Genomic DNA, 16,358 nt, shown 5'->3' on the forward strand with positions numbered 1-16,358 from the left:
TCCTCCTCCCCCTCTCCTCCTCTCTCTCCTCCTCTCTCTCCTCCTCCTATCCTCCTACTCCTCTCTCCTCTCCTCCTCCCTCTCTCTCCTCCTCTCTCTCCTCCTCCTCCTCCTCCTCCTCCCTCTCCTCCTCCCCCTCCTCTCCTCTCTCTCCTCCTCCTCTCTCCTCCTCCTCCTCTCCTCTCCTCCTCTCCTCTCCTCCTCTCCTCTCTCCTCCTCTCCTCCTCCCTCCTCCTCTCCTCCCTCCTCCTCCTCTCTCCTCCTCCCCCCTCCTCCTCCCCTCTCTCCTCCTCTCCTCTCCTCCCTCTCCTCCTCCTCTCCTCCTCCTCCTCCTCCCCTCCTCTCCTCTCCTCCTCCCTCTCTCCTCCTCTCCTCCTCCTCCTCCTCTCCTCTCCTCTCCTCCTCTCCTCTCCTCCTCTCTATCCTCCTACTCCTCTCTCTCCTCCTCCCCCTCTCCTCCTCTCTCTCCTCCTACTCCTCTCTCCTCCTCCTCTCCTCTCCTCCAGGCTCTCCACTACATGCTGCTGGTGTCTGAGGTGGAGGAGACAGAGATCTTTAAGATCTGTCTGGAGTACTGGAACCATCTGGCTGCAGAGCTTTACAGGGAGAGTCCCTTCTCCACCTCCACCTCCCCCCTGCTGTCTGGATCACAACACTTTGATGTCCCTCCTCGCAGACAGCTCTACCTGCCTGTACTCTCCAAGGTGACCAGACAGACAGACGGACAGACAGGCCGGACTGACTGGGAGACTGGCTGACTGGCTGACAGACAAACACACACACACACTCTTGCTCTCTGGGGGTCACAGTGTGTATGTGAGAGCGAGCGAGAGGGAGAGAATTTGTTGGCACATGGTCAAGAGTGTGTGGTCCAGAGAATTTGTTGGTGTGTGTGTGTGTGTGTGTGTGTGTGTGTGTGTGTGTGTGTGTGTGTGTGTGTGTGTTTCTCTCTCTGTGTGTCTGTGTTTCTCTCTCTGTGTGTCTGTGTTTCTCTCTCTGTGTGTCTGTGTTTCTCTCTCTGTGTGTCTGTGTTTCTCTCTGTGTGTCTGTGTTTCTCTCTATGTGTCTGTGTTTCTCTCTGTCTGTGTCTCTCTCTGTTTCTCTCTGTGTGTCTCTCTCTGTGTGTCTGTGTTTCTCTCTATGTGTCTGTGTTTCTCTCTGTGTCTGTGTTTCTCTCTGTGTGTCTGTGTCTCTCTGTGTGTCTGTGTTTCTCTCTGTGTGTCTGTGTCTCTCTGTGTGTCTGTGTTTCTCTCTGTGTGTCTGTGTCTCTCTGTGTGTCTGTGTTTCTCTCTGTGTGTCTGTGTGTCTGTGTCTCTCTGTGTGTCTGTGTCTCTCTCTGTGTGTCTGTGTCTCTCTGTGTGTCTGTGTTTCTCTCTGTGTGTCTGTGTCTCTCTCTGTGTGTCTTGACGGCTGTTGATGTTGGTAACAGGTGCGTCTGCTGATGGTGAGCCGCATGGCCAAGCCGGAGGAGGTGCTGGTGGTGGAGAACGACCAGGGAGAGGTGGTACGAGAGTTCATGAAGGACACAGACTCAATCAACCTCTACAAGAACATGAGAGAGACACTGGGTACGTCACACGTGTGTGTGTGTGTGTGTGTGGGGGGGAGCAGATATAGCAGGTGGAGTAGTTATGTGTGACATATACATTTAGACTGATTGTCAGTTTCCTTTGTGGACATCACATCACTGTACAGCACCACTACATATTCAATAAGGACCCTAGTCTATTGACTTGATCTACACTCTAAACTCTCTGTGATCGTCTTCTCTCTCTCTCTCTCTCTCTCTCTCTCTCTCTGTCTCGCTCTCTCTCTGTCTTGCTCTCTCTCTGTCTCTCTCTCTCTCTCTCTCTCTCTATCTCTCTCTCTGTCTCGCTCTCTCTCTGTCTCGCTCTCTCTCTCTCTGTCTCTCTCTCTCTGTCTCGCTCACTCTCTGTCTCGCTCTCTCTCTGTCTCTCTCTCTGTCTCGCTCACTCTCTGTCTCTCTCTCTCTGTCTCTCTCACTCTCTGTCTCGCTGTCTCTCTGTCTCTTCTGTCTTTCTATCTATCTCTCTCTGTCTCTCTGTCTCTCTCTCTGTCTCGCTCTCTCTCTGTCTCTCTCTCTCTCTGTCTCTCTCTCTCTCTCTGTCTCTCTCTCTCTCTGTCTCTCTCTCTCTGTCTCTCTCTCTCTCTCTCTCTGTCTCTGTCTGCTGTCTGTCTCTGTCTCTCTCTCTGTCTCTTCTGTCTCTCTCTGTCTCTGTCTCTCTCTCTGTCTCTCTCTGTCTCTGTCTAGTCTCTCTCTGTCCCTCTCTCTGTCTATGCTCTCTCTGTCTCAGGTCTCTCTCCTCTCTCTCTCTGTGCTCTATCTCCTCTCTCTCTCTGTTCTCTCTCTCTCTGTCTCTCTCTCTCTCTCTCTCTCTCTCTCTCTCTGTTCTCTCTCTCTCTCTCTCTGTCTCTCTCTTGTGTTTCTCTCTGTGTGTCTGTCTCTGCTCTCTCTCTGTCTCTCTCTCTGTCTGTCTCTCTCTTCTCTCTCTGTCTCAGCTCTCTCTCTTCTCTTCTCTCTCTCTCTCTCTGTCTCTCTCTCTCTCTGTCAGGAGAATGTCTCAGCTCTCTCTCTCTGTGTCTCTCATCTCTTTTAGGAGAATGTCTCTCTCTCTCTGTCTGAGCTCTCTCTTCTCTCTGTGTGTCTTGTCTTTCTCTCTGTCTGTCTGTCTCTGTCTCTCTCTCTGTCTGTCTCTCTCTGTCTCTCTCTGTCTGTCTCTCTTCAGGAGAATGTCTCTCTCTGTCTCTCTCTCTGTCTCTCTCTTCTCTCTCTGTCTGTCTCTCTCTTTCTCTCTGTCTGTCTCTCTGTCTCTCTGTCTCTCTCTGTCTCTGTCTCTCTCTCTCTCTGTTCTCTCTCTGTCTCTGTTCTGTCTTTCTCTCTCTCTCATCTTTCTCTCTGTTCTCTCTCTCTGTTTCTGTTCTCTCTTTCTCTTTCTGTCTCTCTCTGTCTCTCTGAATGTTGAGCAGCATCTTTCTCTCTGTTGAATGTCTGTCATCTGTCTCTCTCTCTGTTGCAGCATCTTTCTCTTCAGGAGAATTCTCTCTGAATGTTCAGCATCTCTCTCTCTCTCTCTGTCTCTCTTGAATCTCTCTTTCTCTCAGGAGAATGTTTCAGCTCTCTCTCTGAATGTTGTCTCTTTCTGTCTCTGTCATCTCTCTCTGTCATCTCTCTCTCTCTCTGTTCTCTGTCTCTCTCTCTGTTCATCTCTCTCTGTTCATCTCTCTCTGTCTCTTTCTCTCTGTTGAGCAGCATCTCTCTCTGTTGTCTCTTTCTCTCTCATCTCTCTCTGTGTCTGAGCAGCATCTTTCTCTGTCTCTATGCTGTCTCATCTTTCTCTTGAAGAGAATGCCTGAGCAGGTCTCTCTCTCTCAGCAGTGGTCTCTGGAAGTCTCTCACACTGTCTCTGGGCTCTCTGTCATCTGAGCCATCTCTCTCTTCTCTGTTCTCTGTCTCTCTCTCTGTCTCAGGAGAATGTCGGAGTCTCTTCTCTAGGAGAATGTTGAGCAGCATCTTTCTCTTCTAGTGTAGAATGACCCATCTGGACTATGCAGACACGGAGCGTATAATGACAGAGAAGCTTCATAACCAGGTGAACGGTACAGAGTGGTCCTGGAAGAACCTCAACACACTGTGCTGGGCTATAGGGTCCATCAGTGGAGCCATGCACGAAGAGGACGAGAAGAGGTTCCTGGTCACCGTCATCAAGGTACGGAGGCCACCTAGGGACAAGTATAACGGTATAACGGAGAGAGTAAAATGGGATTCATGTAGAGGGTTGATGACCAGAAGGCTTTAGGAGAATGTTGAGCAGCATCTTTCTCTTTAGGAGAATGTTGAGCAGCATCTTTCTCTTTAGGAGAATGTTGAGCAGCATCTTTCTCTTCAGGAGAATGTTGAGCAGCATCTTTCTCTTCAGGAGAATGTTGAGCAGCATCTTTCTCTTCAGGAGAATGTTGAGCAGCATCTTTCTCTTTAGGAGAATGTTGAGCAGCATCTTTCTCTTTAGGAGAATGTTGAGCAGCATCTTTCTCTTCAGGAGAATGTTGAGCAGCATCTTTCTCTTTAGAATGTTGAGCAGCATCTTTGTCTTCAGGAGAATGTTGAGCAGCATCTTTCTCTTCAGGAGAATGTTGAGCAGCATCTTTCTCTTCAGGAGAATGTTGAGCAGCATCTTTCTCTTCAGGAGAATGTTGAGCAGCATCTTTCTCTTTAGAATGTTGAGCAACATCTTTCTCTTCAGGAGAATGTTGAGCAGCATCATTCTCTTTAGAATGTTGAACAGCATCTTTCTCTTCAGGAGAATGTTGAGCAGCATCTTTCTCTTTAGAATGTTGAGCAGCATCTTTCTCTTTAGAATGTTGAGCAGCATCTTTCTCTTTAGAATGTTGAGTAGCATCTTTCTCTTTAGAATGTTGAGCAACATCTTTCTCTTCAGGAGAATGTTGAGCAGCATCTTTCTCTTTAGGAGAATGTTGAGCAGCATCTTTCTCTTCAGGAGAATGTTGAGCAGCATCTTTCTCTTCAGGAGAATGTTGAGCAGCATCTTTCTCTTCAGGAGAATGTTGAGCAGCATCTTTCTCTTTAGGAGAATGTTGAGCAGCATCTTTCTCTTCAGGAGAATGTTGAGCAGCATCTTTCTCTTCAGGAGAATGTTGAGCAGCATCTTTCTCTTTAGGAGAATGTTGAGCAGCATCTTTCTCTTCAGGAGAATGTTGAGCAGCATCTTTCTCTTTAGAATGTTGAGCAGCATCTTTCTCGTTAGAATGTTGAGCAGCATCTTTCTCGTTAGAATGTTGAGCAGCATCTTTCTTTTCAGGAGAATGTTGAGCAGCATCTTTCTCTTTAGAATGTTGAGCAGCATCTTTCTCTTCAGGAGAATGTTGAGCAGCATCTTTCTCTTTAGGAGAATGTTGAGCAGCATCTTTCTCTTTAGAATGTTGAGCAGCATCTTTCTCTTTAGAATGTTGAGCAGCATCTTTCTCTTTGAGAATGTTGAGCAGCATCTTTCTCTTTAGGAGAATGTTGAGCAGCATCTTTCTTTTTAGGAGAATGTTGAGCAACATCTTTCTCGTTAGAATGTTGAGCAGCATCTTTCTCTTTAGGAGAATGTTGAGCAGCATCTTTCTCTTTAGGAGAATGTTGAGCAGCATCTTTCTCTTCAGGAGAATATTGAGCAGCATCTTTCTCTTCAGGAGAATATTGAACAACATCTTTCTCTTCAGGAGAATGTTGAGCAGCATCTTTCTCTTTAGGAGAAGGAGGAGAATGGGAGTTTGTTTGGTGGATATTTAGTTGAGCTGATGGACAATGTGACAGAGATGCAGGAGGGAAAGATGTGCTGCCTCTCTGGACACACTGGGCCTCAAGGATAAACATATAGCTCATCTATTGTCCAAAGGTTCTCTGTTATCCATCTGTCTAACTTGTGTGTGTGTGTGTGTGTGTGTGTGTGTGTGTGTGTGTGTGTGTGTGTGTGTGTGTGTGTGTGTGTGTGTGTGTGTGTGTGTGTGTGTGTGTGTGTGTGTAGGATCTGCTGGGTCTATGTGAACAGAAGAGGGGAAAGGACAATAAGGCCATCATTGCCTCCAACATCATGTACATTGTGGGCCAGTACCCTCGCTTCCTCAGAGCCCACTGGAAGTTCCTCAAGACCGTCGTCAATAAACTCTTTGAGTTCATGCATGGTGAGAGAACTAACTAACTGTCTGTGTGCCTGGTGTACAGAGGTGAGAGAACTAACTGTCTGTGTGCCTGGTGTACAGAGGTGAGAGAACTAACTAACTGTCTGTGTGCCTGGTGTACAGAGGTGAGAGAACTAACTAACTGTCTGTGTGCCTGGTGTACAGAGGTGAGAGAACTAACTCTGTCTGTGTGACTGGTGTACAGAGGTGAGTTGTGTGTGTTATTCAGCCTGTCTCACCCCCTCCCTCCCCCTCTCAGAGACCCATGATGGGGTACAGGATATGGCGTGTGACACTTTCATCAAGATCGCCCAGAAGTGCCGTCGCCATTTTGTCCAGGTGCAGGTGGGCGAGGTGATGCCCTTCATCGACGAGATCCTCAACAACATCAACACCATCATCTGTGACCTGCAGCCACAGCAGGTACACACACACACACACACACCTGTGACCTGCAGCCACAACAGGTACACACACACACACACACACGTGCTACGAGACCCTCAATAACATCAACTCCATCATCATGACCTTTAACCCCAACAGACAGGCCAGCCTCAGGCCCTAGAAATGCGCCGACTAGAGAGGACTATACCTGTCATTCACTCAGCCCAAACTAAAAGGCGTGTATTAGGGCATGTTGAAATGGGTTCAAACACACACCAAGCTGTAGAAATGGATTGAGTAGAGAGGACTCTGTCATGTCTACTGAAAAAGCTCTGGGATTCAGAACATTTGAACATTTCCAGTCTAACCAATAAAACCCAGATTGTCTTTCTCTGTTTCTTGTGTCTGTGTTCATTATTACTAACACTGACAAAAGTTACAAACCTTGACCATCCCTCAGTGCTGATGTTATGTTGGTGTGTACGTTCCAAGCTGTAGAAACACACTGACTAGATGGGACTTGATCTCTATGTCTACTGAGAAGCATTACGCTGACTCAGAGCAGAATCTAGTATTTGTGTATCTATCTCTGTCTACTGAGAAGCATCATGCTGACTCAGAGCAGAATCTAGTATTTGTGTATCTATCTCTGTACTGAGAAGCATCACGCTGACTCAGCAGAATCTAGTATTTGTGTATCTATATGTTCTGGGTCTCCTGTGTGTGTTGTGCAGGTCCATACGTTCTACGAGGCCGTGGGGTACATGATCGGAGCCCAGACAGACCAGGCAGTACAAGAGCATATCATAGAGAAATACATGTTACTGCCTAACCAGGTGTGGGACAGCATCATTCAACAGGCCACCAAGGTACGTCACTCCTGTAATAATGAATCTAGTCACTCCTGTAATAATGAATCTAGTCACTCCTGTAATAATGAATCTAGTCACTCCTGTAATAATGAATCTAGTCACTCCTGTAATAATGAATCTAGTCACTCCTGTAATAATGAATCTAGTCACTCCTGTAATAATGAATCTAGTCACTCCTGTAGTAATGAATCTAGTCACTCCTGTAGTAATGAATCTAGTCACTCCTGTAATAATGAATCTAGTCACTCCTGTAGTAATGAATCTAGTCACTCCTGTAATAATGAATCTAGTCACTCCTGTAATAATGAATCTAGTCACTCCTGTAGTAATGAATCTAGTCACTCCTGTAATAATGAATCTAGTCACTCCTGTAATAATGAATCTAGTCACTCCTGTAGTAATGAATCTAGTCACTCCTGTAGTAATGAATCTAGTCACTCCTGTAGTAATGAATCTAGTCACTCCTGTAGTAATGAATCTAGTCACTCCTGTAATAATGAATCTAGTCACTCCTGTAATAATGAATCTAGTCACTCCTGTAATAATGAATCTAGTCACTCCTGTAATAATGAATCTAGTCACTCCTGTAGTAATGAATCTAGTCACTCCTGTAGTAATGAATCTAGTCACTCCTGTAATAATGGGCCTAGTCACTCCTGTAATAATGAATCTAGTCACTCCTGTAGTAATGAATCTAGTCAATAATGAATCTAGTCACTCCTGTAGTAATGAATCTAGTCACTCCTGTAGTAATGAATCTAGTCACTCCTGTAATAATGAATCTAGTCTCCTGTAATAATGAATCTAGTCACTCCTGTAATAATGAACTAGTCCTGTAATAATGAATCTAGTAATGAATCTAGTCACTCCTGTACTAATGAATCTAGTCACTCCTGTAGTAATGAATCTAGTCACTCCTGTAATAATGAATCTAGTCACTCCTGTAGTAATGAATCTAGTCACTCCTGTAATAATGAATCTAGTCACTCTGTGATCATTCATTTCACACTTCTTTCATATTTTGTACATGTTTTGTAAATAAGGTAAACCCCCCCAGTGAGAACGTGACTGGATAGGACAGTGAGTAAGACAGGATGGAGGGAGAGAGTTGTCCTGAAGAGCAGTGTGTCTGATTGAAACCCATGTCAGGACTGCTATGTACATGTGTTCAGCTGCTGGAGAACACCAGGTCACAGAAAGACCTGTAGTAGTACCCCTTTCCTGTTGTCAGACCTGTAGTAGCTACCCTTTTCCTATAGTCAGACCTGTAGTAGTACCCCTTTCCTGTAGTCAGACCTGTAGTAGTACCCCTTTCCTATAGTCAGACCTGTAGTAGCTACCCTTTTCCTATAGTCAGACCTGTAGTAGTACCCCTTTCCTGTAGTCAGACCTGTAGTACTACCCCTTTCCTATAGTCAGACCTGTAGTAGTACCCCTTTCCTGTAGTCAGACCTGTAGTAGTACCCCTTTCCTGTAGTCAGACCTGTAGTACTACCCCTTTCCTATAGTCAAAGACCTGTAGTAGTACCCCTTTCCTGTTGTCAGACCTGTAGTAGTAGTAGTCAGACCTGTAGTAGTACCCCTTTCCTGTAGTCAAAGACCTAGTACCCCTTTCCTGTAGTCAGACCTGTAGTAGTACCCCTTTCCCCCTTTCCTGTAGTCAGACCTGTAGTAGTACCCCTTTCCTGTAGTCAGACCTGTAGTAGTACCCCTTTCCTGTAGTCAAAGACCTGTAGTAGTACCCCTTTCCTATAGTCAAAGACCTGTAGTAGTACCCCTTTCCTGTAGTCAGACCTGTAGTAGTACCCCTTTCCTGTTGTCAAATACCTGTAGTAGTACCCCTTTCCTATAGTCAAAGACCTGTAGTAGTACCCCTTTCCTGTAGTCAGACCTGTAGTAGTACCCCTTTCCTATAGTCAAAGACCTGTAGTCTCAGTCTGATGATCACTAAAGTACCCTTCTCTTAAATCTCTACCCAGTACAGCCAGGAGAGGACTGGCCACCCCTCAGAGCCTGGTTCCTCTCTAGGTTTCTTCCTAGATTCCTGCTTTCCAGGGAGTTTATCCTAGACACCGTGCTTCTACATATGCATTGCTTGCTGTTTGTGGTTTTCAGCTTGGTTTCTGTACAGCACTTTATGACATCTGCTGATGTAAAAAGGGCTTTATAAATGACATGTGATTGGTTGACTCCCCTCTGTTAGAACGTGGACATTCTGAAGGACCCAGAGACGGTGAAGCAGCTCGGCAGCATCCTGAAGACCAACGTCCGGGCCTGTAAGGCCGTGGGACACCCCTTCGTTATCCAGTTAGGACGCATTTATCTGGACATGCTCAACGTCTACAAGTGCCTCAGCGAAAACATCTCTGCAGCCATCCAGACCAACGGTCAGTGGGGGGTGGGCTGGGCTGGGGGCTGTGTGTGTGTCCTGTCCTCATGCGTCTCTTCTGTTGGCGGTGTGTCTTTTCCTCATGTGTCTGTTCTGTTGGCGGTGTGTCCTCTCCTCATGCGTCTATTCTCTTGGCGGTGTGTCCTTTCCTCATGCGGTTGTTCTCTTGGCGGTGTGTCCTCTCCTCATGCGTCTATTCTCTTGGCGGTGTGCGTTTCAGGAGAGATGGTGACGAAACAGCCCCTGATCAGAAGTATGAGGACGGTGAAAAGAGAGACGCTCAAACTCATCTCCGGCTGGGTTAGCAGATCCAGCGATCCACAGATGGTGAGATACAGATATATATACACATCTGACAGGAAGATATTGGTGCTACATATATCAGATATATACACATCTGACAGGAAGATATTGGTGCTATATGTATCAGGATATATTGTTACTACATACAGTTGAAGTCAGAAGTTTACACACACTTAGGTTGGAGTCCTTTTTTTCAACCATTCCACAAATTTCTTGTTAACAAACTATAGTTTTGGCAAGTCAGTTAGGACATCTACTTTGTGCATGACACAAGTCATTTTTCCAACAATTGTTTACAGACATATTATTTAACTTATAATTCACTGTATCACAATTCCAGTGGGTCAGAAGTTTACATACACCAAGTTGACTGTCCCTTTAAACAGCTTGGAAAATTCCAGGAAATTATGTCATGGTTTTAGAAACTTCTGAAATGCTAATTGTCATCATTTGTGTCAATTGGAGGTGTACGTGTGGATGTATTTCAAGGCCTACCTTCAAACTAAGTGCCTGTTTGCTTGACATCATGGGAAAATCAAAAGAAATCAACCAAGATCTCAAAGAAAAATGTGTAGATCTCCACAAGTGTGGTTCATCCTTGGGAACAATTTCTAAATGCCTGAATGTACCACGTTCATCTGTACAAACAATAGTACGCAAGTATAAACACCATGGGACCACGCAGCCATCATACCGCTCAGGAAGGAGACTCATTCTGTCTTCTAGAGATGAACGTACTTTGGTGCGAAAAGTGCAAATCAATCCAAACAGCAAAGGACCGTGTGAAGATGCTGGAGGAAACGGGTATCTATATCCACAGTAATACGAGTCCTATATCGACATAACCTGAAAGGCCGCTCAGCAAGGAAGGTGCTTTGCTGCAGGAGGGGCTGGTGCACTTCACAAAATAGATGGCATCATGAGGGAGGAAAATGATGTGGATATATTGAAGCAACATCTCAAGACATCAGTCAGGAAGTCAAAGCTTGGTCGCAAATGGGTCTTCCAAATGGACAATGACCCCAAGCATACTTCCAAAGTTGTTGCAAAATGGCTTAAGGACAACAAAGTCAAGGTGTTGGAGTGGCCATCACAAAGCCCTTACCTCAATTCTATAGAAAATGTGTGGCAGAACTGAAAAGGCGTGTGTCCGAGCAAGGAGGCCTACAAACCTGACTCAGTTACACCAGCTCTGTCAGGAGGTATGGGCATAAATTCACCCAACTTATTGTGGGAAGCTTGTGGAAGGCTACACAAACCTCTGACCCAAGTTAAACAATTTTTAGGCAATGCTACCAAATACTAATTGAGTGTATGTAAACTTCTGACCCACTGGGAATGTGATGAAAAAAATAAAAGCTGAAATAAATCATTCTCTCCACTATTATTCTGACATTTCACATTCTTAAAATAGTGGTGATCCTACTTGACCTAAAACAGGAAATTCTGACTAGGATTAAATGTCAGGAATTGTGAAAAACTGAGTTGAAATGTATTTGGCCAAGGTGTATGTAAACATCCGACTTAAACTGTATATCAGGATATATTGTTACTACATGTATCAGTATATATTGGTACTACATGTATCAGGATATATTGGTACTACATGTATCAGGATATATTGGTACTACGTGTATCAGGATATATTGGTACTACGTGTATCAGGATATATTGGTACTACGTGTATCAGAATATATTGGTACTACGTGTATCAGGATATATTGTTACCACGTATATCAGGATATATTGTTACCACATATATCAGGATATATTGTTACCACATACATCCCAATGAAAGACAGCGGAGGTGTTTCAATGAAAAACTACATGACAGAAAAGACGTCTACACCCTAGACTGTCCAACCTGACTGTTTAAAGCAGTACGTGTCAGTCCTGTGTGTACTCCAGGAATGGATTGGGAAACTCTCTCCCCTTAAGAGTTTGAAAGACAACCGTGTTGGTCACTTAGTCCTTAGTAACAAACACACACACACACACTGACCTCAGTCCTGTCCTACAGTAACCTGGTGAGAACATAACAACAACATTCCTATCCTCTGCCGCGTTGATCTGTCCGTTCATCCCGTCCGGTGTTCCTTCCTTCCAGGTGGGGGAGAACTTTGTTCCGCCGTTGCTCGACGCCGTTCTCATCGACTACCAGCGCAACGTCCCCGCCGCCCGGGAGCCCGAGGTCCTCAGCACCATGGCAACCATCGTCAACAAGCTGGGCGGACACATCACCGGGGAGATCCCGCAGATCTTCGATGCCGTGTTCGAATGCACGCTCAACATGATCAATAAAGTAAGTATCAGCACTATTAATAGTGGGTATTGTTCTAAACTTTCATCTTTAGAGTTTATAAAATGTACTCTTAACATGTTGATGTCAGTATGGCTGTAAATTCTTGACATAGTAGGCACAATTTGTCAAAAGTACAAACCAAACTACCAAAACATCCAATGATGTGATTTATAAATAAATGATCTGGGTTCCTGAAAGGATTGATCTCAATAATATATAAACAACTTTTGGAAAGCTCATATTCTGAACTAGACATTAAAAGAGTCAATTCTACAGATGTAATTGAATCTGAACAACGCTTTAACTGGAACAGAATATGGACAAATCTGACCTTGACATCCCATAATCTGAGGGTGTAGGAAGCATGGTTTCTGGGTGGGGAGGGACTGAGGGGGGGAATGGGTCGGGTTATCTTGTATGCATTGATTTGATTGTTTTTGGACCTGTAACCATCCTCTGAAAAAAGACAAATGACAACAAAATAAGTCAATTTAAAGAGGTAGTTCACGAAGACCCCCATTTCCATACTGACTGTAGGGGGTCACTCTCCATGGAGTGTTCCATTTCCATACTGACTGTAGGGGGTCACTCTCCATGGAGTGTTCCATTTCCATACTGACTGTAGGGGGTCTCTCTCCATGGAGTGTTCCATTTCCATACTGACTGTAGGGGGTCTCTCTCCATGGAGTGTTCCATTTCCATACTGACTGTAGGGGGTCTCTCTCCATGGAGTGGGGTCTCTCTCCATGGAGTGTTCCATTTCCATACTGACTGTAGGGGGTCTCTCTCCATGGAGTGTTCCATTTCCATACTGACTGTAGGGGGTCTCTCTCCATGGAGTGTTCCATTTCCATACTGACTGTAGGGGGTCTCTCTCCATGGAGTGTTCCATTTCCATACTGACTGTAGGGGGTCTCTCTCCATGGAGTGTTCCATTTCCATACTGACTGTAGGGGGTCTCTCTCCGTGGACTGTTCCATTTCCATACTGACTGTAGGGGTCTCTCTCCGTGGACTGTTCCATTTCCATACTGACTGTAGGGGTCTCTCTCCATGGAGTGTTCCATTTCCATACTGACTGAGGGGTCTCTCTCCGTGGACTGTTCCATTTCCATACTGACTGTAGGGGTCTCTCTCCGTGGAGTGTTCCATTTCCATACTGACTGTAGGGGTCTCTCTCCATGGAGTGTTCCATTTCCATACTGACTGTAGGGGTCTCTCTCCGTGGACTGTTCCATTTCCATACTGACTGTAGGGGGTCTCTCTCCGTGGACTGTTCCATTTCCATACTGACTGTAGGGGTCTCTCTCCGTGGAGTGTTCCATTTCCATACTGACTGTGGAGTGTTCCATTTCCATACTGACTGTAGGGGTCTCTCTCCGTGGACTGTTCCATTTCCATACTGACTGTAGGGGTCTCTCTCCATGGAGTGTTCCATTTCCATACTGACTGTAGGGGTCTCTCTCCGTGGACTGTTCCATTTCCATACTGACTGTAGGGGTCTCTCTCCGTGGACTGTTCCATTTCCATACTGACTGTAGGGGTCTCTCTCCGTGGAGTGTTCCATTTCCATACTGACTGTCCAGGGGTCTCTCTCCATGGAGTGTTCCATTTCCATACTGACTGTAGGGGTCTCTCTCCATGGAGTGTTCCATTTCCATACTGACTGTAGGGGTCTCTCTCCATGGGGGTCTCTCTCCGTGGACTGTTCCATTTCCATACTGACTGTAGGGGGTCTCTCTCCATGGAGTGTTCCATTTCCATACTGACTGTATTTCCATACTGACTGGGGGTCTCTCTCCATGGAGTGTTCCATTTCCATACTGACTGTAGGGGGTCTCTCTCCATGGAGTGTTCCATTTCCATACTGACTGTAGGGGGTCTCTCTCCATGGAGTGTTCCATTTCCATACTGACTGTCCATGGAGTGGGGTCTCTCTCCATGGAGTTTCCATTTCCATACTGACTGTAGGGGTCTCTCTCCATGGAGTGTTCCATTTCCATACTGACTGTAGGGGTCTCTCTCCATGGAGTGTTCCATTTCCATACTGACTCTCTCCCTCCAGGACTCTCTCCATGGAGTGTTCCATTTCCATACTGACTGTAGGGGGTCATTTCCATGGAGTGTTCCATTTCCATACTGACTGTAGGGGGTCTCTCTCCATGGAGGTTCCATTTCCATCTGACTCTCCATGGAGTGTTCCATTTCCATACTGACTGTAGGGGGTCTCTCTCCATGGAGTGTTCCATGTCCATACTGACTGTAGGGGGTCTCTCTCCATGGAGTGTTGTCGGTTGGTTCTCATCAATATGTCCCATCTCTCTCTCTCCCTCCAGGACTTTGAGGAGTACCCGGAACACAGGACTCATTTCTTCTACCTGCTGCAGGCGGTCAACTCTCATTGTTTCCCAGCATTCCTGGCCATCCCTCCGGCCCAGTTCAAACTGGTGCTGGACTCCATCATCTGGGCCTTCAAACACACCATGAGGAACGTGGCCGACACAGGTGAGGGACACACACACACACACACACACACACACACACACAGAAACACACACACACATACAGAAACACACACACACAGAAACACATACACAAGTGCTTTCCTTTACGAATGACAGCACATGAATGAAATCATCCACATGTATTGATCACATCTTTACAAATCTTTTTTTTAAAGCAGTATCCAAATCCATGGGATGTAGTGATTATAGTAGCCATATCTAGTAAAAACCAAAGTTCCAAATGCTAATACAGTATATAAGAGGTCATACAATCAGTTTGGTAGTGATTCTTATGTTAATGTAAATGATATGTGCTGGTCTGTGGTGTGTAATGAGAAGCAACCAGACACTGCACTTAACACGTTTCATGAAATAGCTTTATCCCAGTTACTAATAAGCACGCACCCATTTAGAAAATGACTGTAACAACGGATAAATCCCCCTGGATTGATGAATACAAAAAATGATTGTATGGTTGAGAGGGAGGAGGCAAAAAGAATGACAAATGAGTCTGGAAGCACAACCGATTTGGCAAAAGTACTGCAAATTAAGAAATAATGTGACTAAACTGAATGAAAAGAATAAGAAACTACACTATGAAACAAAGATAAATTATATAAAGAATGATAGTAAAGAAGCTTTGGAGCTCCTGAAATTACATTTGGGGCACAAAGGCAAACTCCGCTCCATCATTCATTGAATCAGAGGGCTCATTAATCACCAAACTCACTGATATTGCCAACTACTTAAATTATGTTTTTCATTGGCAAGATTAGCAAATTTAGGCATGACATGCCAGCAACAAATGCTGACTTTACACATCCAAAACACATTTACACTGACCAAATTATGCAAGACAAGCATTGTCATTTTTAATTCCGTAAAGTGAGTGTGGAAGAGGTGAACAAATGATTGTTGTCTATCAACATAATAGCGGACGATATTGGCACTCCTATTTTCCATATCTTCAATCTCAGCCAACAAGGAAGTGTGTGCCTTCGGGCCTGGAGGGAAGCTAAATTCATTCTGATACCCAAGAATAGTAAAGCCCCCTTTACTGGCTCAAATAGACAACCAATCAGCCTGTTACCAACCCTTAGTAAACTTTTGGAAAAAATGGTGTTTGACCAGACACAATGCTATTTTACAGTGAACAAATTGACAACGTGACTTTCAGCGCTCTTATAAGGAAGGGCATTCAACATGCCCGGCACTTACATAAATGACTGACGATTGGCTGAGACAAATTGATGATAAAAAGGTTGTGGAAGCTGTTTTGTTACATATCAGTGCATCTTTTGACATTATCGATCATAGTCTGCTGCTGGAAAAATGTATATGTTATGGCTTTACATCCCCTGCTATGTTGTGGATAAAGAGTTACCTGTCTAACAGAACACAGAGGGTGTTCTTTAATGGAAATCTCTCCAACATAATCCAGGTAGAATCAGGAATTCCCCAGGGAAGCTGTCTAGGCCCCTTTCTTTTTTTCAAGCCTTACTAATGACCTTTGAGTAAAGCCAGTGTGTCAACATATGTGGATGACTCAACACTGTACACGTCAGCTACTACAGCGGGTGAAATCACTGCAACACTTAACAAAGAGCTGCAGTCAGTTTCAGAATGGGTGGCAAAGAATAAGTTAGTCCTAAACATTTACAAATCTAAAATCATTGTATTTGGGACAAGTCATTCACTAAACCCTAAACCTCAGTTAAATATTGTAATGAAATTGAGCAAGTTGAGGTGACTAAACTGCTTGGAGTAACCCAGGACTGTCATAGTCAAAACATGTTGATACAACAGTAGCTAAGATGGGGAGAAGTCTGTTCATAAAAAGCGCTGCTCTGCCTTCTTAACAACACTATCAACAAGGCAGGTCCTACAGGCCCTAGTTTA

At 45.0% G+C, this 16,358-nt stretch overlaps 1 protein-coding gene across 1 annotated transcript in view; it reads left to right on the top strand.

Moving 5' to 3' along the window:
- Positions 1-446: 446 nt before the first annotated feature.
- Positions 447-16,358, top strand: part of LOC112239442 (exportin-1-like) — a gene marked incomplete at its 5' end in the record, with an annotated part of 28,265 nt that continues 12,353 nt past the window's right edge. The window contains 10 exons of the mRNA XM_042315277.1: positions 447-704; positions 1,430-1,572; positions 3,551-3,728; positions 5,550-5,706; positions 5,963-6,126; positions 6,825-6,959; positions 9,166-9,349; positions 9,572-9,678; positions 11,762-11,956; positions 14,292-14,460. Of these exons, the coding sequence (XP_042171211.1) occupies positions 447-704; positions 1,430-1,572; positions 3,551-3,728; positions 5,550-5,706; positions 5,963-6,126; positions 6,825-6,959; positions 9,166-9,349; positions 9,572-9,678; positions 11,762-11,956; positions 14,292-14,460 (1,690 nt within the window). The remainder of the gene's footprint in view (positions 705-1,429; positions 1,573-3,550; positions 3,729-5,549; positions 5,707-5,962; positions 6,127-6,824; positions 6,960-9,165; positions 9,350-9,571; positions 9,679-11,761; positions 11,957-14,291; positions 14,461-16,358) is intronic.

The sequence above is a fragment of the Oncorhynchus tshawytscha genome, unplaced genomic scaffold (genome assembly GCF_018296145.1).
Source record: "Oncorhynchus tshawytscha isolate Ot180627B unplaced genomic scaffold, Otsh_v2.0 Un_contig_12371_pilon_pilon, whole genome shotgun sequence".
Lineage (NCBI taxonomy): Eukaryota > Metazoa > Chordata > Actinopteri > Salmoniformes > Salmonidae > Oncorhynchus > Oncorhynchus tshawytscha.